Below are 22,258 nucleotides of genomic sequence, written 5' to 3' on the forward strand. Positions count from 1 at the left end.
TTCCAACGACAGCCACAGCAGAACTGCAGCGCACAGAGGTGTTTCGTGAACGAATCTGCGGCTTTGAACGAATCGTGAGAGTCAACGATTCAATGACTCATTCATAAATACAGCCATTTGATGACTCACTCATACCGCCACCCACAGGTGGTTTTGATTTAATATTTAAAAGCGTCACTTCGTTTTTATCATCATTGCATATTTATCTATTGAACATTTTTTATTGTTTATTATATAAAGCTATTTATAAAGGTAAAAAATGCACTGGAAAATCAATTTAAGGGGGCCTATGTTCCTTAATGAAGAAGATGTGAGTGCAGTCTAAGTGAAGAGTTAAATGTGTCATGGGGTACTCCACTCTAAAAAGTTTGAAAACCACTGCGCAATGCATGTAACTGCATTCAAACATAGAATCAATCGTTCAGGGACAGGAAAATGTTGTAAATGGATGTGGTTCTGCTCTTCAAGGACGTGTGGACGCCTGCTGCGCTCACAGGTGTGCTTCAGTTAAAGCCTGATTACAAGCCGCAGGTGAATGGACACTCTGCTGGGAACAGAGCTTATGTAAGCACTGAGGGAAAAAAACACCAGAAAATACACTTTCAAAGCCGCCGTCTCTGTAATTGAGGCCTTGAAAACATGCAGTGGCCCCGAGAACAATATACACTTGCACCTCATTTGCATGGCACTTTCCATGAATAGAGTACAAAACAGTATCTGAAAATGAGGATGTACGTAACCTTCTGAAAATATTAAATGTTAAATGATGATTAACTTTAGGATGTAATGATAATTAATGGAAATAACAAAATATGATTGTATTTTATATGCTAAGAGTTTTCAACTCTTTTTGAGATGTGTAGATACAGAGAGTTTTGTGATTTCATTATTTCTGAGCAATAATCATTAAATGTACATCTGAATGAAATTCTAAAAAAAAAAGTTTGATGCAAGAATGGGTAACAGGATTTCAAAACTGCAGATTAAGTTTACAATTGAACTGTCAGTCAACAGTTGATAATTTTGCACCAAACATTCATTTTTGTTAATGAATGAACTGATATTTCCTATCATTTTAGGTGTTTTTTGATCATTTTTGTTAATGAATGAACTGATATTTCCTATCATTTTAGGTGTTTTTTGATCATTTTTGTTACAAATTGGGTAACAGGGTTGAATAATTGAGTAAGTGCAGTCAATCCTAAAATGTGTAAAATTGAGACAAACTAAGAAAATTAAGGGAACAGAATAAGATTATTTACGTTTATTCACCGATGTCGTAAAAAGTCACATGTATAAAAAAAAAACAACAACAACAACACGGGATTTGTGCCTCTAATGGTTTTAAGTAATGGGAGACCAAAGTGCGCCCTATTTGTTGCCACACACATTTTGTGTCACATCGAGTGTTCACTTATTGACAGTGTCCATAAATGTAAAAAGCATCAAATGGCTTTCATCCTTTTGCTAATGATGATTGTTCTCTTCTCCATCACCCTTATAAGAACTTTCACATTTTAATAAAATGGCTTCATTTATTGATCAATAAACCCAGCCCATTAGCTTTCATCCAATACAGAGATTTCTGTGCTTCTGAGTTGTGACACTTCATGCTATTTTGGCTATACTCTACAATTTAATAACATTTTGGGGAGAGTTCATAAAAAAGCATTATAATACCACAGAGTTTCTGCTACTGTACTTTTAAGACCTCTAAATCTAAATGATCTTTGATTGGCTAATCCCACATACTGGCAATGGGCCCTATTTTAACGATCTAAGGTCCAAAACCACTTTTGCTAGTTTAAAGATGGGAAAAATGGTCGGCGCTCCCGGCGCATGGTCTAAAAGGGTTGTCGCTATTCTATTAATGAGTAATGGGTGTGTTTTGAGCATAACATGAAATAAACCAATCAGAGTCTCAACTCCAATTCCCTTTAAAAGTCGGTTGCGCTCACACCATGGCGGATTCGCTATTTACATGGCGGACATTGCAAGCGGAAAAACTGAACGCTTCTCCAGCGAGGAAACGGATCTGCTCGTGCGCGAGGTTAAAGCTCAAGCACACCATCTACGGGACAAGCCGGATTCCACCATATCTTTATGTACACAATAATAATCTTTTACATACTTTTTTTTAATATTTGCCATCTTTGTGTGCTGCTGCGCATCCCTGTTTGTGTAATAAGCAGAGTGTACGCGTGTTGTGGACCTGCCTATAGGCGCATATTACTAATGTGCTCTTTAAATAACAACAAAAATACTGTGCCATTGACTTTAGACCAGGTTTCAGTTGGTCAATGGCGCAGTCTATTTCAGTTTCCTCAAAATAGCAACGTGCCAACAATGCGCCTGAACACACCTCGTTTTCAGACCAGCAGCCCATGGGCGCAAATGCATTTGCTATTTAAACAACGTGGCACAGGGCGTGAAAATGATAACTGCGTCGGGCTGAAACTAGCAGAAAACACTCGCGTCGTGCCTGGCGCTGCACTGCACTGGGTGTGTGATAAGGCCCTATATGTTCATATGTTGCTATGTATGTAATTGAAGCCAGTCATCTTTTAATGAGTTCATGGTTGTGATGTCAATCTTGGCGATTTCTTCAGTTTAGTTGCAATGAATAGTCTGAATGGACTGAATCAGTGTTGATGTTTTGTTGTTAACAAAAAACTAAACCCATTTAACTTAATTGTGCAATTTAAAACTGAAATTAAATCAAATATAAATATTAGATAAATATTAGATGAAAAACTCCAACTCCAACAAAAAACTTTAAAAAAAGAAAAATGGCAAAAGCAAATAATAAAAGAATTAAAACTTAAACTAAAATCCAAATTGTTAATAAATAATAGCATATAAATAATACTAAAATAACACTAGACTGGAGAGGCAGTTTCTGACTTCTTTGTCTGCACATAGAGTAGACTAGTCTAGTTAAGCGTCTACATAGCAAACTGATGTCTTGTTACATAAGATAAAAAAATAAATAAAGATAAAGTTTTTTTATATATTATGACCCATTTGAAGCAGATTGTTTGAATGAGGTTCATACATTTTTTCAGCGTTGTTAATAATTTAGGTTTTGAAAAAGCTGTGAATTGCAAGCAGCTGAGAACATAAAAACAGAAATATTATGTTTAATAGCAAGTGCAATTGCTTCAAACAGGATCATTAACTCAGAGTTCTGCATGAAACTGCTTTAGAAAAAATCTTAATGGTGAACATAAAATTAATTTCACTTTACTTTGCACTTTTGCAAGTTTTGAATGTCGCTTTAGAATTTAGAACAGCATCTTCAGAACACATCTCGACTGTCAATCACGCTCACCTGAGCCAATCGGCGGAGCAGCAGCTCAGCGGAGGGGCGGGCCCAGTCCAGGAAGATTTCCGGCACTAGAGTGATGGTCATCTCCAGGACCCGTAACAGACTGACGGAGAGGTCAAAACAGGTCGCGCACACCTTTAACTGCCGTGTGTCCACGAAATTCCTCTCAGGTCGCTCGGCTGCCTGTTGGATCTGACAGGGAATAAATCAAGACATGAAGAGACACAATAAAAAGATGCACAAAGTCAAAAGAGAGATTATGAGACCATTGAGACGGGACTGCATGACTAAGTTGTTGCACAGAATGATATAAAATTAGACCCAATGACAGTCAATATACAATGACAGCAATACATACTTTGAGGATAAGACTGTGAGCTCTTATGACCGAGGGCCCAGGATACTCCTGCAACCACCCAGCAACAAGCTTGCGTCCACTCAGCAACCACCCAGCCACAACCCTGCAACCACCCAGCAACTTCCCAACAACCACCCTGCATCCACCCAGCAACCCCCAAACAATCACCCAGCAACAAGCCCCGCAATAAGCTTGCCTCCACCCAGCAACCCCCACACAATCACCCAGCAACAACCCTGAATCCACCCAGCAACCCCCAAACAATCACCCAGCAACAACCCTGCAACCACCCAGCAACTTCCCAACAACCACCCTGCATCCACCCAGCAACCCCCAAACAATCACCCAGCAACAAGCCCCGCAATAAGCTTGCCTCCACCCAGCAACCCCCACACAATCATCCAGCAACAACCCTGCATCCACCCAGCAACTTCCCAACAACCACCCAACAACCACCGAGCAACAAGCTTGCGTCCACCCTGCAACCCCCCAATAATCACCCAGCAACAACCCTACATCCACCCAGCAACCCCCCAACAACCACCCAACAACAAAGCCCCAAGAAATGGGGGAAAAACACATGGTCTCGAGAGTTTTTTAAAAGTAGAAATGATTTGAACTTGAGCGCAGTGTTTTTATAACACCATGTCATGCGCGAGTTTTACAACATTTGTTTGTTTACTCATGGTTTATGAGGACATGATTTGGTTTTACAATAAACAAACAGACACCTACAGTGGCCAGCTAAACAAATGTATTTAAACACACCACAATACATCGCATGCTCCATATACATTAACTATACGTGATCATGTTGTTTACTTGCTGTGCTTACACGCCGATAGTTAACAACACACAGACGTATGAAGCAGTTTTACCGCCTGCGGTTCCAACGCACGACCGTGAACCTTTATCGTTGGAACTGCTCCATCCTTAAGCATTAGACGATCTGCAAAAGCCGAGCACAGCGCTTTGATGGGCATACTGCTGTCGCTCTAGGCTACAGGTGCGCGCGCGCCCTTCCGGGAGAAGTGCCCTTAGGACCCGTATAAGGAAATTCCGGCGCATCTGACGTCACACACACCCATACTCGAAAAAAAACTTTCCGAAACTTGAGACAAACCAGAATGAGTATCTGTGGCACAGAAATACTCCATCAAACGTACAACTTAATTTTTGAAACTTTGTCCATGTTTAGCATGGGAATCCAACTCTTTAACAGTGTAAAAAACTCACTATGCATGAAATAGCATTTCACCCCCCCTTTAACTATTTAGTGTACAAAAATGGTGTCTCGATGCTTAGACATTCTCATCAGATTCTGTCCTGCATCTACCCATCAATCCAATTTAGCGCTCTCTGAAACTGAGGCAGTAAACACATCACAAATTTCCCTGGAGACCGCTGCCTCTTAATGCCTGGATCATTGCAGATGAAAGGCGCTCATCCAGGCAAAGTAGCATACGAATCACAGCCCAATCTGCAATAAGCAGAGTTTCAGCGCTTCAGCTCTCCTGAAAGACATTGATTTAAGAACAGAGGATAAAGCCTGGTGAGAAAGTGCTTTCACGTCTGACGTTTAATTTACACCCATTATAGATCATAGTGGTTTAGCTTTCTCTGTATCTCCCCCTGAGACTGCAAAGCCTGCGTTTAGTAATGACCCTTCCACAGGAGGGGCAGGCACGCTACTCTTCCCAAAAGGTTGTTTCCATGGTGTCAAAATTATCAATTTAGTGTGCAGCTGGATGAAGTTGTTAATGGTGTGAATGGAGGGCAAGGTAAACTACATTTGCATTTCCTGAAGGAAATACCTGTGCTTGCAAGGGAGCAAAAGAATAGTGTTTTATATCATCTTACGTTTTAGGCTTTGGTTAGCCTATACATAAATTAAATGTAGACTGTATCCGTGTTTGTGTGCAACGAACATGAACGATACCTCAAATCATGTGGCTTGTTGGAGAAAGGCATACTATCACTTTAATTATACATTGCTTGCTTACTGAATAGCAACTGCCTAACAATGCCCTTAGAAACCATGAAGAAATTCATAACAACCACCTAATAAGCACTAAAAACATCTTAGCAATTGTACCTTAGCAACACCCTGACCATCCAAAACACTCCAGTAACCGACAAGCAAAGCCCTTTGAACAACCCACAACATCATAGCAATCGCCTACCAGGTGCTAGCAACCAAAACACCACATCAATTGCCAATCAACACACCACCAGCCAATCAGAATGCCTTAGCAATGCCCTGGCAACCACCCAGATCACTCTAGCAACCGCCTAGAAACAACTTAGAATAAAGACATCAGAACACTTAAGCAAGCACATAGCAATAACCTGGCAGCCAAAAAAGTGCCTAACAATGCCATAGCAAACACTCAAAACACATTAGCAACACCCTTGCATTGCTGTGTTAATATTTGCATGGGTAAACATCACTCACATTTTCTTCAAAAGTTGCAGAGGTCTTGTTATTAGGCACTTCTTATCGACACTATCAAAAGCTAATGAATATTTCAAAGACTAAGTAACTTGCACTATGCAAAGAATCATTTTACTCTGAAAATGCAAGATGGTGGTAATTCAGTTCAAATATCAAGTGGAAGTCATGATTACATTGTCATTATAAATAATTTACAGGCTCTGATTGAGTTAGTGCAAAGTTACAGCATTACAGGTCTAATCAGCGGGCGGAGGAAATGATCCTTACAGTTTTAAACCAGTAGTTTGATTTAACTCTTCTCATTTAAAGTGCCCCTATATGGTTTTTCAAATATTCTCTTTCTTGCAGTGTGTAATAGAGCTGTTTGTAAATGTAAGCGCTCTGCAAAGCTGGAAAGTCAAAAGTGCACGATAAATAAAGCGATTATCTCCCAAAAGAAAGAATCGACTCTGAGCCGCCTTAACGAGACGTTTGTAAGGCCAATCCCACTGCCTGACGGTTCTATGTCACTAGAAAAGACATTTGCATAATACCCGCTATGTTGTACGTTGTCTGCCAGCGAACAACTTGACCAGCCCTCAAACATCATTTTGCTGACGATTGCTTCTCAAATCTCTGAGTACAACATGGGATTCGCAAACCGCTTGCTCTTGAAAGATGGGTCAGTACTCCGTTTATTTGGACCAGCTTGCATAATTATTGATCTATATATATTTTCTACCCGGTGATTTAAATACGTAATTTTGTGTAAGTTTCCTGCTAACCGGCTAACTCACGTTATTACTCTCTTACTAAAATACTTCTGTTAATCAGCTGTGGGCCACTATTACCTAAACTGTGTCTATTAATACAGAGTGTTTGTCGTTCTTACTACTTTGAGTAAAGATAAAGGATGGAGCAAGATTTGCTTTACAAACGTTTATGTTACATTAGTCAAACACAATAGTGCTCAACTAACGTATGTACCGTTATTGATACATTTCCCGCATGTGCACCGCAATAAATTAGAAATATACACATTGGTTTATTGATGGACATACCCTTGTTAATGCTGATGGTGAGGAATTACAGTTGCAACATCTCATAATGTACCTCAAACTAAGTAGTGTATTAGTGAGAAACGTCCTGCTCAAGTCGTCCTTGCGATGGAGGCTCTCAATGTCATCGTTACTGTCTTTACAGTGTGAATTATCGGTGAGCTTTAGGAAGCTTTCATACGGAACTTACTGTGAGTTTAGTTATGGTGATGGGCTTTTAGCTTCCGAAATACGCTGTAAGTGGTAGACCAATCACAACACACTGGGCCATCTGGCCAATCAGAGCAGAGTAGGCTCACGGAAAGGAGGGATTTAGAGAGACTGATTCATCTGTCGAGTCGTTTTTAGAATCATTGAAAAATGTGGTGATGTGCAATGTATATTATGAGAAAATGAAATGTCCTGTTGTAGGACACCTAAAAAAAAAATTAGGAACCTTTAAAATAGCATAATAGTGGCACTTTTTGGTTAAAGAAACATTTACTCTGGTTTTCTGGTGCTCTCAAAAAATTGCTGTTTGTTTCAGTGGGTTGACACTTCTGGCTTCTGGAGTTCGGGGTTGGATTTTCTGTTTGCTTTACATATTAGAAGATAGGTGGTGAGACGACAAAAGTTTCTTACCTCCTGTATCATGCCGATGAATTCGGAAAAGGCCCAGTTGAGCTGGTTTAAGACGCTATTGAGGAAACTGGCGGCCATGTCTTTGTCTTGACTAAGGAGTTCAGCCATGTGTCTCTGCAGCAGAAGTGATGGACAGGGCTCTGTAAACAATCAGAGAAAAGCACATTTATTCAATACAGTGTCAATCGTATTTTAATAAATCTTATCACAATTACAATAATAATAATAATAATAAAAACTATCAATAGTCACTGTCACTTCACAAATAATTTAGGCCATGCCTAAATAGCTATATGGCATTCTTTTTGTGAATACGATAAAATGTGGACCAGTCAATGTACCAGCATTTCCCCCCTTAGTTTAGGATATGCAGTGCTCTTAATGTGATCATAATACCTTCTTGCTATGCAATAAAACCAGACTAACATCACTTACATGTGGCTGGATGAGCAAAGACAGATAAAGAGGCCAAGAGAGGCATTTATTGGAAAATTTAGGGGTGTAACGGTTCACAAAATTCACGGTTCGGTTCGATACGATACAGTGGTGTCACGGTTCGGTTCGATGCGATACAGTGGTGTCACGGTTCGGTTCGATACGATACAGTGGTGTCACGGTACGGTTCGATACGATACGGTGGTGTCACGGTTCGGTACCTTTTCGATACAGCAAAAAGAAAGAAATGCCAGAGAAATTTCCTATTTATTAAAAGAAAAAATATTTTTAAATAAGTGCGAGTCATCTTGAAACGTTTAGTTTTATAAATGGGGGTAATCTTTGAAGGATGAACAAATTATGTTTTGGTCATCACATTAAAAATAACATTTTACATATAACATTGTCATTTTATATAACATTTGACTTTTGAGTGCTGGAAAAAGTTGTGTGACGTACTTGAAAGCTTCCATGGTTACAAGTGAGTGTTACTGCAGTAAACCCATGGTGAATGTTTCTGATCTGTGGACTTACAACCTATAACTAGTTCATTCATGGAACAATGTTTCTCCTGTTTTCCACATCAGCGCTGTTTGATCCGTTAATAACGGAGAAATTGTAATGCTTCTCACTAGATCTCGCAGCGATGTATTACTTCAGTGGCAAATTCAAATGGTTTGTTTACTGGATCTCTTAGCGCTGTGTAGTAACAGTGTCGCTTGAATTAGATCAGCTCGCGCTGCACTGACAGTGGTCCAAACTGATAAACAGTCCGTGAAGCACAAAATGAGTAGCGCAGTTTCGTTCCGCTTTCATTACGTTTGCCATTTGATGTTGCGCAACGTTGCGCAACAAATCGTTCGGTTTATAATGCGGTTTGTAATTCAATACGAATACATGTATCGTTACACCCCTAAAAAATTATAAATAATAAATAAATAAAAACTTTTAGCACAACACTTAGGTAGTCCTTTGTATCTTATAAATGCACAAAGGATTACCCTAGACTTCTACCCCAGTTGCAAGGTATTTTAACCCTGAAGGTACAATTTATACACATTTCTTCTGACAGTGAGAAAACTTAGCTTCCCAAGGAAAGTAAGCCAGTCAATTGGAGACTTGATGCCAGAACCCTTCTTGAACCTACGAGGTTCAAAGTGAGCTGATCGGTCAGCTGCAACATGTGTTTTTGTCCCAGAAACTCGGTACGGCAACTTTACCTCCGGTAGTGTAGGATTCAATGCCAGCTCCTTTCTTGAACCTACAGGAACACGAGCACCATTGAGACCAGTCTCTTGAGGAAAGGCATCTGCATTTAAAGGCAGCAGTGACAAGGTGATATTTACAGATGCACCTCATCACATGGTCGGCCTCTTAGTTGGTCTAGCTCTGTCTTGGAAAGTGTGTAAACCGACTCTACTTCTGGTGTCAAGGGATTATTTTCCCACTCCATTCCTGGACCTACGGGGAAACCATTGTGCATGCACTGGGGAAAAGATTGGGTTCTCAAGGGCAGACGTTATATGCTCTTAAAGGCAACAATGATGAGGTGTTAGTTACTTCAGCTACTCCTCATCACACAACTTGTCTCTTGGTCAGTCAGCTGAAATGTGTACAGTGATTAGAATAAGTGAACACACCCATGCTAAAGTTGACTAAAAAGAGGAATAAAAAATCATCTTTTGGAAATTGATCCTAATGACTTAATTTAAAAAATGAGGAAAATCCAACTTGTAAGGACACCAATTTTCTTTGTGAATGAATAATGTATTGTAAATAAATAAATGTTCTTCCTTAAAATACAGGTTGCGTACGTCAGGACACCCCAATGTTAAATTTTTGCATAGAGGGAGGCAGATTTTTATTTTTAAAGGCCAGTTGTTTCATGGATCCAGGATACTATGCATCCTGATAAAGTTCCCTTGGCCTTTGGAATTAAAATCAGCCTCTATGGGAATTTAACATAGGGGTGTCCTGACTTATGCAACCTGTATTTTAAGGAAGAACATTTATTTATTAAATCCAACCTTTAAGGCATTAAGATCAATTTCCAAAAGATTGTTTTTTTATTCCTCTTTTTAGTCAACTTTTTGTTCCTTGTCTTAGAAACCAAGTAAGGTGTCTACTTCTGGTGAAATGGGATTCCCTTCCCGCTCCTTTCCTGGACCTGCAGGGAAACCCTCTGGCATGCACTGGGGAAGAGATCAGTCTCTTGAAGAGAGGCATGCTCTGTATTTAAAAGGCAGTAGTGATGAAGCGCTATTCAGGTATGCCTCATCACCGCTACCCAACAGGGATCGTGATTGTGCTTCTCCCTGAGGAGAGGAAGGGACAGGATAGTGCTGATGAGGGGGCAGGCGGTCTCTCCATCACAATCACTATTACAAAAAGCCAGTCTGTCTTATTTATTTAGCCAGTCTCTCTCAGTCCGCAAGTCCAGCCATAATACTCTCAGATTACTTGACAACACCTTGAAGCAAATGAAAACCATGTTTCCATGAAAACTCCTCCTTTCTCATTCAACCCACAACCCTGATTACTCAATAATGAAACAAAACGATAAATACAAGTTCTGCACATTGCATTGGAACAGAATGAAGACACCAAATAACAAAGTAATGAAACCACAAAAGAGAGGGCTGATGGGAAATCATCGCCCCCGCCCCCTTGACGTTCTATTACTGCTATCTGACCGCATCTGGTAAACACACAAAGGGCACTCTCTCTCATTATATGCACACAAAGAGGACACTGGGTAATTTAATACCTTATCTAGAAAAGTACAGCGATCGCAAACATACTAAAAGCCTTGGAGCTCAGTGTTAAAAGCAGGAGCAAGCAATGGCAGTACAGCTCTAAATAAAGCTAATCATTAGACGCTGAGGTGCAGGTCTCCGATAGAGATGCAACCTTTATGTTTAATTAGATGAAGTCTGTGTAAGTGGCATTTTGGAAAATAAGGGCTCAGGGGCAATGAGGCAGGAATTAACATAGAAAGAAAGGCCATAAGCGAGACCAGGCATTAGGCAGCTATGGCACGGCACGCATGTTTCAGATCTCCAGGCGTTAAGACGCAATCACTGTTACTGCGGAGTCAATTCAATTTGAAAATGCTTTAAGGTAGGATCCGATAAACAAAATGGATGGGAAAACCTTTAAAAAATGACTCCACCCTCATGTCAATTCAAGCCTGCATTGATTTTTTTTATGAAACACAAAAGGATACTGTGGCGAGCAGGACGAGGTGGTGGCGTGATTGCTGATGAGCGACACCTGCGCGATGCACCAATTAAGCACACAAATCGTAGACTACTTTATGATGGTGTCTCATCTTTTTGGGGGGCTTTAAATCTCCAGTCCTCAATTGTCCTACGATATTTAGGTGGAAGCTGCACTGTGGTACATTTGTTTGGTACATTTTTAACCAAGTATAAAATGTTGATTCTGATCAATATTTGAATTTGGACAGTGGCCAGTATTTTGAGCAGATTAATTAACTAATAATTTGGAGAGGGACACAGAGGTGACACATTAATCACATGATGATTGGCACAATTACGGGGGGCAGCAAACTACTGGCAAGGACAAGACATGGCTAGAAGGGGCTAAACTGGTACAGAACAGCGCTATAACTAGTTTTAACACTGGGTAAATGGTCATGTGGACACAATCCTAAACGCTTAAGTCTGCTCTTAACCAGATTTAGGCTGGCATCAGTCAGTGAGACTACATCACAGCAGACTGGCACTTAGGATAATGTTTAATAAGGGTCAGAAAAAGGTGAAAACTACCAAATGGGAACAAAACTTACTTTGAAAGCTAGCAATTGACAAATCCCCTGGACGTCATGCAAATGAGAGTGGAAAAAGATGAAATTAGCATTGAGACAAGACTCATCAGACCAGGGAAGGAATTCATGCATCACGTACAAGACAAGCTCAAGTGTCAAGACAAGTGTCCTTTCACAAAGACAACTTTGCAATTTATTCCCTCTGCTAAGCATTGGCTTCCTGATTAAAAACTACAAGCCTCTCTTCTGGTATGCAAATCGACCCCTCTGACAATCCAATCAAGTCCTCCTGATAGATAATATAGAGTCCCACAGTATATGTTTTTTTTCTTTTTATTGAACATCCTGTTTCCCTCTGAAATATGCCAACCGAAGTAAAAATCAGTCGCAAACGTTTCATGTTGACCTTTAAAAGCAACAAGAGACTTGTATGACGTCAGTTCACATGTTTTTACTATCCAGAATTACTGTTTCCTGAAGGACCTGCCAATACGCTGAGAGGGTCATCTTTTATGTACTCAAAAAATAGACTGTAACTGAACTGCGAGTGATTAAATTCAGAGTATACAGCTTTAAAGTAAATTGATAAAGAGAAATATCTCTGTTGATGCAATGGATGGTTTGACTTAATGGAACGTCTCTTGGATAGTATTGATCCGACAGGCTGCTGAAAGAAATAACGGACGAGTTAGTAGGCCCATCCTCAATGAGACTTGTGTGTGTGTGCATGAAGGTGCAAACTTTGACTTTTTAATGAGTTAGAAGCAAGGAGACGTTTTTACAGTCACTCAGAAGAGCGGCATGAAATCAAACCCGCTCTACTAAAATCACAGCATCTGTACTCTGTGTTCTACATTATGTATAAAAACATCCTAATAATGTCAGTGGGGATGTAGAGTCCAGGGACAGGGACAAAGAACAAACACCATTTGATGTCAGATGGGTGCCAAAACAGAAAGTAGACAGACAGAATATTTTGTTGTGATACCCAGACAGAAATTACAACATTTGGACCTTTTCCTACAGTATGACATGAAATAATGTCAATCCTTTTGTAGTGTTGACTGCATTCATCAAGCTCAATCATTTAATCTTGCCATCAACAACATTTTAATAAAGTATATTATTTCAATATATGGAAAATATGTATATAATTTATGGAAATATACAAATAAAAATGTATAGATAACTACAAGCCAACATTTGGCCCCAAACTACCGTTTTCATTTAGGCAAAATCGGCAAAGCACTTACCCATTTTTTAATTGAATAAATAAATGCATGCATACATACATATATACATACATATATATATATACATACTTCATAGCAGTATTGGTATACCTAGCAAGGATCTAACAAAAAAACACTAATTTACTGACTAAGAAAAATAATAAGCAGAAAAACTTTTAATGATTGATATTACTGTTTATGAGGTGGTTATGATGATTAATGAGTGTTTGTGCTTTGACTGCTTATATAAATGAATCTCTGCATCTAGTGTTTCCTGGGTTTTGACAGGTAGAGCATTGTGGGGCATCAATAGAAGTGAGTTTAACGTGACAGACTCAGATAGAGCCTATATTAGCATGACCTTCTCAAGACATTTTTTTTTTGACAAAAAATTTCAGTGTAATACCTTTGAATGATCTTCATTTGGAGGATTTTCTTCAGATATTGATATATGCTATTAATGTAGATTAATTCTCCTAATTATTTAAAAATAGTTTAATCTTTATAAAACATTGTATTGATATCAACTTATACAACAACTATAAAGACAATGGGAAGAGAGAAAGCCAAAGAGAGAGAGAGCGAGAGAGAGAGAGAGAGAGAGAGAGTGAGAGAGAGAGACAGAGAGAGAGAGAGAGAGAGAGAGAGTGAGAGAGCGAGAGAGAGAGAGAGAGAGAGAGAGAGAGAGAGAGAGAGAGAGAGAGAGAGAGAGCGAGAGCGAGAGAGAGAGACAGAGAGAGAGAGAGAGAGAGAGAGTGAGAGAGCGAGAGAGAGAGAGAGAGAGAGAGAGAGAGAGAGAGCGAGAGCGAGAGAGAGAGAGAGAGAGAGAGAGAGAAGAGAGAGAGAGAGAGAGAGAGAGAGAGAGAGAGAGAGAGAGAGAGAGAGAGAGAGAGAGAGAGAGAGAGAGAGAGAGAGAGAGAGAGAGAGAGAGAGAGAGAGAGAGAGACAGAGAGAGACAGAGAGAGAGAGAGAGAGAGAGAGAGAGAGAGAGAGAGAGAGCGAGAGCGAGAGAGAGAGACAGAGAGAGAGAGAGAGAGAGAGAGTGAGAGAGCGAGAGAGAGAGAGAGAGAGAGAGAGAGAGAGAGAGAGAGAGAGCGAGAGCGAGAGCGAGAGAGAGAGAGAGAGAGAGAGACAGAGAGAGAGAGAGAGAGAGAGAGAGAGAGAGAGAGAGAGAGAGAGAGAGACAGAGAGAGAGAGAGAGAGAGAGAGAGAGAGAGAGAGAGAGAGAGAAGAATGACAAAAAGACTAGAGTGCAGAAAGTAAAGAATAAGTTTTCAGAAAAGCTGTAAAGTTTGAAGAAGGGCTGAAAATAAAGACAGGACAGTCACTCACTTTGCAGGCTGGGCAGGTTGGCGTCCTCGGGTTTGGTCTTGAGCAGATGAGGCAGACGTGTGTACCGGTAGCCAAAGCCACAACCCTGTAGACAGGAGGAATAAAATATAAGACCACTTATATACAGCCTGCAAAGTCGTGGGAGTGACAACAGCTTTCAAATGTATTTTTTTAAGCTCTAAACAGTGTGAACTAGTTGTTCAGTAAGGTCAGGAATACATTTGTTGTAGAATGCGACTGTTACTCAAGTAAATAATCAAGCTGCATTAAATAACCCATGACTACATTAACCCATGGCTAGCGGGTTAACGATAAAAAGTGTGTACAGGACATGTTTAAGAACTCAGAAAATAACTGTCAACCCGTTTTAGCCTGTGTGTGTGGCTGATCTGTGATTTTTATCATAAATTAAAACGACAAAAACAGAAAAACAATCCTCCAATAAACTCTTAAAATGATAAAGAACAGACCCATTATCATACATTTGCGGATGAATAAACCCAATAATGCTTTCTTAAAGAGATTCAAAACAATTCACCCATTTGTTTGTGCACTGAGCGCAGAATAAATGTTAAACAAGTAAATGGGAGTAGCTGGTTTGTCAGGCCCATTTCATAATGTTGAATGGAAACAGCGGAGATACGCTGTATAATGGCTCTGATATAATGCACCTACTCTGAGATGGAATCTAATGGCATAATGAGAGGAGTGGAAAGGGAAGTAGAAGCAGCGTACCCTCCAAAGACGAACCAGGATCCAGTTGGTTTGAGCCCATGGTCTCTGTTCATATGGAGCCAGTAAGTTCCTCATCATAGCCATCCGTCTGAGAGATATTACATCATAATTATTAATAGAAATAAAAAATAAAAACCAGACACGACAATGCACTGACAGAAAGAAAAGTAGATTGTCTGATGCATCTGCAGGAACTTTCTGAAAATGGCAAGATTTTTTAGGAACCAGGTTGCACAGGTCTTTCATAATTGGGCGTAATTTACAAGGTATCAGATTGATATGATGAGTGTTCCAAAACAAAACAAACAAAAACAAACAGTCAACAACAAACCAAACCAAAAATCATCATAAAATTAAGTCAAATTAAACCATCAAAAAAAAGATAAAAACTAACCTTTCAAAGCAAAAGAAAAAAACAAAAAGCAAAGCAAAACTAAGCCATCAAAAACTAATCAAAAACATCAAACAAAAAACAAAACTAACCTTCCAAACAAAACCTTCAAAAACAATACAAAACCTTCAACCATTGAGAAAAAAACTAAAGAACAAAAAAAATCCATCAAAAACAAAGACAAACCATTAAAAAAGTAGTGCCATGGGAGCACTTTATAATTAGCTACCTAAGTTACACATCCTGTTTAACACAAAAACACAGTTTAAAGGGACTGTACGCTATTGTTGCATTATCAAATCATTCACGTCATCATTTGCAAACGTGCACTGAGTGTGTTTCTGACCTATGAAGGGTTGAAAACAAGTAATGCATTAACAAAAAACAGATAATCACTGCATTTTAATGAGAACTTGGGCTTGAGCACATACTGTTCTTCTGGGATCCTCTCGACGGCACGCAGGGATTGTGGGTAACAAACGTAACTGGCCAAAGCCTGCATCAGTGAATCTTTGATATCTGTGGAAGAAAATTAAACAGGAAGAGAATGATTCAGTCAATTCCTTATAATAGAATCGAGTCCCGCTCTGTATGTCCTAGTTTACTCTAGAATGCTACACAAATAAAATGGGTTGCAACTGGCAATTCACATAATCGTTAAAAAGCTATTCTTTCTCGCATTTGCATGCATTATTGTTGTTGTATCTATTTGCATTCACTTCCATTTTTTTTATGAAACAATCTTCAATGAGTTCCTAACACCTCAGTTTCATTTTATTGAGAAAAAAAAAGTCATTGATCAAAACAAAAAGGCAAAAAAAATAATAATAATTTAATCACTAGACATGCCAACAAAAGAAGGGTTATTCAGATATAAAAAGCTGGCTGAAATGTAAAACTAATCCATATTAAAAACAGACCGTGCAACAACCGTTGCTAGAAATGAAGTATATGGTAACAGAGCCTGCAGAAAACAAGATAAATATGCAAAAAAAATCTAAATACATCAGCATAACAGAGTGAGAACATAATAAAAAGGCTGCTTATGAAATGTAATTTAAACAAATGGGTCGTGTCTAAAAACATCTGTTCATTTGCATAGCACATTGCTTATGATTGAGGACTCGGAGTTGAGAGTATTTCAGAGTCCTAACCTTAAACAGGATTAAGAAAATACTGCGGCTACAACTCATCACGCAAATGACTTCATGTTGCCTGAGAGCTGAGAGCGGAGAGAGGAAGCTTTTAATTATACCTTTACGTGAGAAATGAACCGAAGTGATGAACGGTACAAGCCAACGGCTATATTAGGTTAAAGAATTCCCATTAAAACAGCCAACGAATTGATTAGTCTATGTATTTTTGGGTCTTTTCCTGCAGTTAATGGGAACAGAATATTAACAGAGGGAGGTAGGATGGAAAGATGGATGGATGGATGGACGGACATATGGACCGAAGGATGGATGGATGGATGGATGGATGGATGGATGGATGGATGATCAGATTGGCCAATGGATGATGGATGGACAGAGATGGATGGAAAAATAGACTGTCGGTTGAACGTATGGAAAAATAGACGGATGGATGGAGAAACAGACAGATTAATGGATGGACAGAAGGATGGATGGAGAAACGGACAGATGAATAGATGGATAGGAAGGATGGATGGATGGAAGGATGGATGGATGGATGGATGGAGAAATGGACAAATGAATTGATGGACAGAAGGATGGATGGACGGATGGATGGAGGGATGGATGGAGAAACGGACAGATGAATGGATGGACAGAAGGATGGATGGATGGAGAAACGGACAGATGAATGAATGGACAGAAGGATGGATGGATGAATGGATGGACTGAAGGATGGAAGTATGGTTGGAAAATAAACAGATTATAGGAGGTTTGGATCAATTGACGAAGGGATGGACGGACAGATGAAAGATGGATGGATGGAAAAAGTGACTGTCGAATGGACGAATGGGGAAAAATAGACGGTTAGATTGATGGATTGACAGACAGACTGACAGAATGAAGGATGAATGGATGGATAGATGATCAGATGGGCCAATGGTTGATGGATGGACAGATAGATGGAAAAATAGAAAAAACGGTTGAACGTACGGAAAAATAGACGGATGGATGGAGACACGGACAGATGAATGGATGGACAGAAGGATGGATGATGGATGGATGGACAGAAGGATCCATGGATGCACAAACGGACAGATGAATGGATGGACAGACGGATGGATGGACGTACGGACTGAAGGATGGATGGATGGATGGACCAAAGAATAAACTGTCGGATGGATGGATGGATGGATGGACGTACGGACTGAAGGATGGATGGATGGATGGACCAAAGAATAAACTGTCGGATGGATGGATGGATGGATGGACATACGAACTGAAGGATGGATGAATGGATGGACAGATAGTCAGATGGGCCAATGGATGATGGATTGACAGACAGAAGGATGGAAAAATAGACTGTCGTTGAACTTATGGAAAAATAGACGGATGGATGGAGAAACGGACAGATGAATGGATGGACAGAAGGATGGATGGATGGATGAATGGATGGACAGACGGATGAATGGATGGACAGAAGGATGGATGGATGGACAAACGGACAGATGAATGGATGGATGGACAAACAGACAGATGAATGGATGGACAGAAGGATGGATGAATGGATGGGTGGACGTACAGACTGAAGGATAGAATAAAGAATAAAGTGTCGGATAGATAGATGGATGGATAGATGGATGGATGGACGGATGTAAAAATAGACTGTCAGATGAATGGATGAAAGGACGGATGAATGAATAAAAAAAAATAGACTCTTAGATCGAATGATACAGTAGATAAAAAACAGACTCCCAGACAGATAGATAGAGATTTAAGAATTAGTTTAAGAAAAATAAGAGCTATAGCGTGTATATTTGTATATGTGGGCAGAAAGCAGAGGTTCTCACCCGTCCCAACGATGCGCTGATCTGCGAAGTGTTTGGCGAGAATGGCTGCGAGCTGAGCGAGAGTGTCTTCATAACCTGAGAGGGATAAACACAACACAGAAGCATAAGTGTGCTCTGGAAAGGATACACATTACATTTGAGAACCTTTGCAGCTGCTAGTGCATGAGATTTAGTGAACAGCAAGAGCCGAGAATGACCTGGAAGCTCTTCCATGCAGTTGGAGGGGCTGAAGTAGTTTTTGAGGGCGCTGTAGCTGTTCATGGCCACGTTGAGGTAGAACTCGGGCATGAACGCGAACAGGGAGCCTGTGCTGTCCGCATGCTCGATGGTACGGATGCACACCCGAAGGAGCCAGTATACATCCAGCATCTTATCCTACATTCACAAATATTAGTTGAATAAAGCCGTGTAAACACATACAACTTTTTGCAGAAAATCCTACAAATTGCTAGCCTGGCTCCGCCCTCCTACGTACTTCCGCTGAATTTTCATTTTCCTTCAGTACTACGTCTGGGATTGTGCTGTAGTCTTTGGTTTTCTCCGATGAATTTTTACCGGGCCAATCAGCGAACCGAGGGAGTGGCTGAGAACGATGACATTGATGTCGTGCGTTATTTTGAGTTGTAGTTCAGTAATGGCAGCGGAGAAAGATGCGAGCGAAGCCATTCGATCCGTTGTGGCAACGCTGCCGAATGTCAAGAAGTTAAAGCCAGAGCAAGAACCTCCCCACAGGGTTCGGGAAAAGTTAGATTTTCCAGCTCGCTCTGTTAGTGGTGAATGAGTTGGCTAAGGCGAACGCTAGGCATACGTCACGACCAAATGTTAGCGATTGGTTATGGCAGATCCAGAGTAGCTCTGGGCAGAGCCAATAGTTTTAGACTTCAGTAGAGTACCCGCCTACAAGGAAGTTAACGCTTGTCAATGGAGCGGTGCCAGACTCTATGTACAAATGACATGAAATGTACGAGAGTCTGGTGGGACCAGGCTAACAAATTGCAGGCAATGCCTTGAAATCCACTTTCGTGATTTTGGCCAAAAATGAAAACTAGCCCATGATTTACTCACCCTGAAGCCATCCTAGATGTTTATGACATTCTTCTTTCAGACGAATACATTCAGAGTTATATTAAAAAATGTCCAAGCTTTATAGTGAGAGTAAATGGATATATTTGTTTGGAAGTCCATCAAAGCGCATCAATCCGTACTAATAGTGTTCGAAGCGGCTCTGCGGGGTTTAATAAAGGCCTAGCGAAGCGCAGCGATGAGTTTGTGTAGGGTTCACAAAGAGTTCAAGGGTTACTCTTTTGGCGTAAGTCGACTTGCGTACTGCCGTCTGCCGGAAGCTAGTTATTTTAGTCGATAAAATTTTAAATATGAATATTTTGCTTATAAAAACTCATCGCTTTGCTTGAAGCATCTGCCTCAACACACCGCCTGGAAGTTTCTAGTGTGTTTTAGTAAGACCTTGATTAGCTTGTTCAGTTGTGTTTAATTGGGTTTGGAGATGCATTTCCCAAAAGCATCGTAAGCCTAGGTTGATCGAAGAGATCATTGGTGGCAATTGTTCTACGATCAACTGAGGGACTGTTTACACGACACCAAGTTCAACTAAAAACGTAAAAGTTTTTATACGTTTTGGCCGTTCTTTTACACGAAAACGGCGTTTTAGGTGCCTGAAAACGCAAACTTTTGAAAACGGGTTTCAAAGTGCACGTTTTTGAAAACGGTCTCCGTGTAAACAACAAAAACGCGAATCTCTGAAGACAATGACGTCATGCACATGCGTATTACGTGTTCAGTCTATAGTGTTTCAGCACCATCTAATAGCCTGGCAGCAGAACACAGGGTTTTTAGTCGTTTTCACGGATCTGTGTGGTGTCGTCTGTACGTGGAAAACTCAAAAGGAAAAATTTCTCTGTTTTAAGCATACCGTTGTCGTGTAAACATACCTTTAGGCTTACAATGCCTTTAGGAAACGCATCCCAGGACAGTGGCCTTCCAGGAGCAGGACTGGAAACCCCTGAATTAACATGTTTGTTTCTGTATCTTTAAAGCGGCACTATGCAGGATTTCTGTTTTTGTCAAACAGCGATCCCTAGAGTCGCTGTAGAGTACTTGTATTTAACATTACTGTCGTAAACACCACTCACGCAGAGCGTATCTGCACTCACGGCCTCTGCACTTCATAATAATAAAGTAGCCTACTGCGTAAGGCTTACCTGAGCCTAAATGCCAGATGACACCAATAAAGTGTATCATGTACGTCACATTATTTCGTAACAATGTCCGTTATGATGTTGTTAGACATGATTATTGCAATTTATCATAATAGTTTGCAAATTGCACTCATTTACACTATTTACAACGTGTAGGCTTATTTATGTCCTGATAATTATGTGAGATATTGAACACTGTTCTCATGATAATCGCAGGAATCTCGTTACCTTTTTCTAGACTCTTCCGACCGCGCTTTCTTCGTTTTTTTTCGCCATTCTGAAAGCGCAGGTCCGATATTTACTCATGTCTGACTCCTCGCTCGGACAGTCTGCCGTTTCCTCTTTCTCTGTTCCTCCGACAATGCTTTTCTAGCTTTCTGCTTCTTATATCCCGGCTTTGCCATGGGACGATAGTTGTTCTCATAGCTAGCCGGATCCTGGATGGGGGCGTGTATGCGTGTAATGTGTGCAGTGCCGTAAAGCAATTCGTTACATCGCGAGAGATGAAATCACGCGATACTTCCTGACGGCGGTCCGCCGGCCCAAAGTTGCAAGTGCGGTTTTTCAACTCACAGGCACCAGAGGGGGGCGAGACGACCACCATTCAACCCAAAAAGAGTCATATAACCATTCCAATAACTCTGAAGCTGTTCAGTTAAGCTAAAAAAAACTGCATAGTGCTGCTATAAAGGCTTTTATATGCAAATTACATCTGCTATGATTGGCTAGCCTTGTTGCCTGTAAAGTATGTCTGTGAGAAGTTGCTAAATACTAAATAGACATTAACCATTTCTGAACAACCATATATTCAGTCTAGCCAATGAATGAATGAATAAATGAATGAATTAACAATTTGTGTAGCAAAATAAATATATAAACATCATTTGACCCCAGCAAAGGTCATTTCGTATGCAGAAAGGTCTGTGATTAATGCAGTGGCATTTAAAGCATACGAACCGCTTCCTGTTCAGAAATGCCCTTTTGAAGAGCCTCTTTCAAAGCTGACTTTAATGTCTGCCGTTTATGGAGCACGTTGCAAATAAAAAACACCCGACCGTCTTGAGACCACCTCATACTGGGCATTTCAACGTAAAGTTACATCCCATGCTGTATATACAAAAATGACACTGCTTAAAATGATGGCCAGTGATGTCAGCAGCACCTTGGAGTAGATGGTGGCGTTGATCCAGGCCAGTCTACGACTCAGGTGGTTCAGCTTTTCAGCAAAAACTTTTTGGCTTTTCTGCAACTCGTCTAGAATATCCGGCCTCTGCCAAGCAAAATAAAATAATAAAAAAGAGAGCGTTATAGAGAGCACTTTTCAGCATTTAAATAGAACAAAAATGAA

General features: G+C 40.3%; 1 protein-coding gene across 1 annotated transcript in view; it reads right to left on the reverse strand.

The window, feature by feature from the left end:
* Positions 1-22,258, reverse strand: part of rnf123 (ring finger protein 123) — a 158,864-nt gene that overhangs the window by 97,132 nt on the left and 39,474 nt on the right. Inside the window, exons 26-33 of the mRNA XM_077226997.1 lie at positions 22,073-22,180; positions 18,892-19,069; positions 18,695-18,769; positions 16,146-16,233; positions 15,324-15,411; positions 14,589-14,673; positions 7,800-7,939; positions 3,332-3,520 (exon numbers count right to left, since the gene is read on the reverse strand). Of these exons, the coding sequence (XP_077083112.1) occupies positions 3,332-3,520; positions 7,800-7,939; positions 14,589-14,673; positions 15,324-15,411; positions 16,146-16,233; positions 18,695-18,769; positions 18,892-19,069; positions 22,073-22,180 (951 nt within the window). The remainder of the gene's footprint in view (positions 1-3,331; positions 3,521-7,799; positions 7,940-14,588; positions 14,674-15,323; positions 15,412-16,145; positions 16,234-18,694; positions 18,770-18,891; positions 19,070-22,072; positions 22,181-22,258) is intronic.

This window comes from Siphateles boraxobius, unplaced genomic scaffold (assembly GCF_051911475.1).
Source record: "Siphateles boraxobius isolate OS27281-9 unplaced genomic scaffold, OSU_SipBor_1 13, whole genome shotgun sequence".
Lineage (NCBI taxonomy): Eukaryota > Metazoa > Chordata > Actinopteri > Cypriniformes > Leuciscidae > Siphateles > Siphateles boraxobius.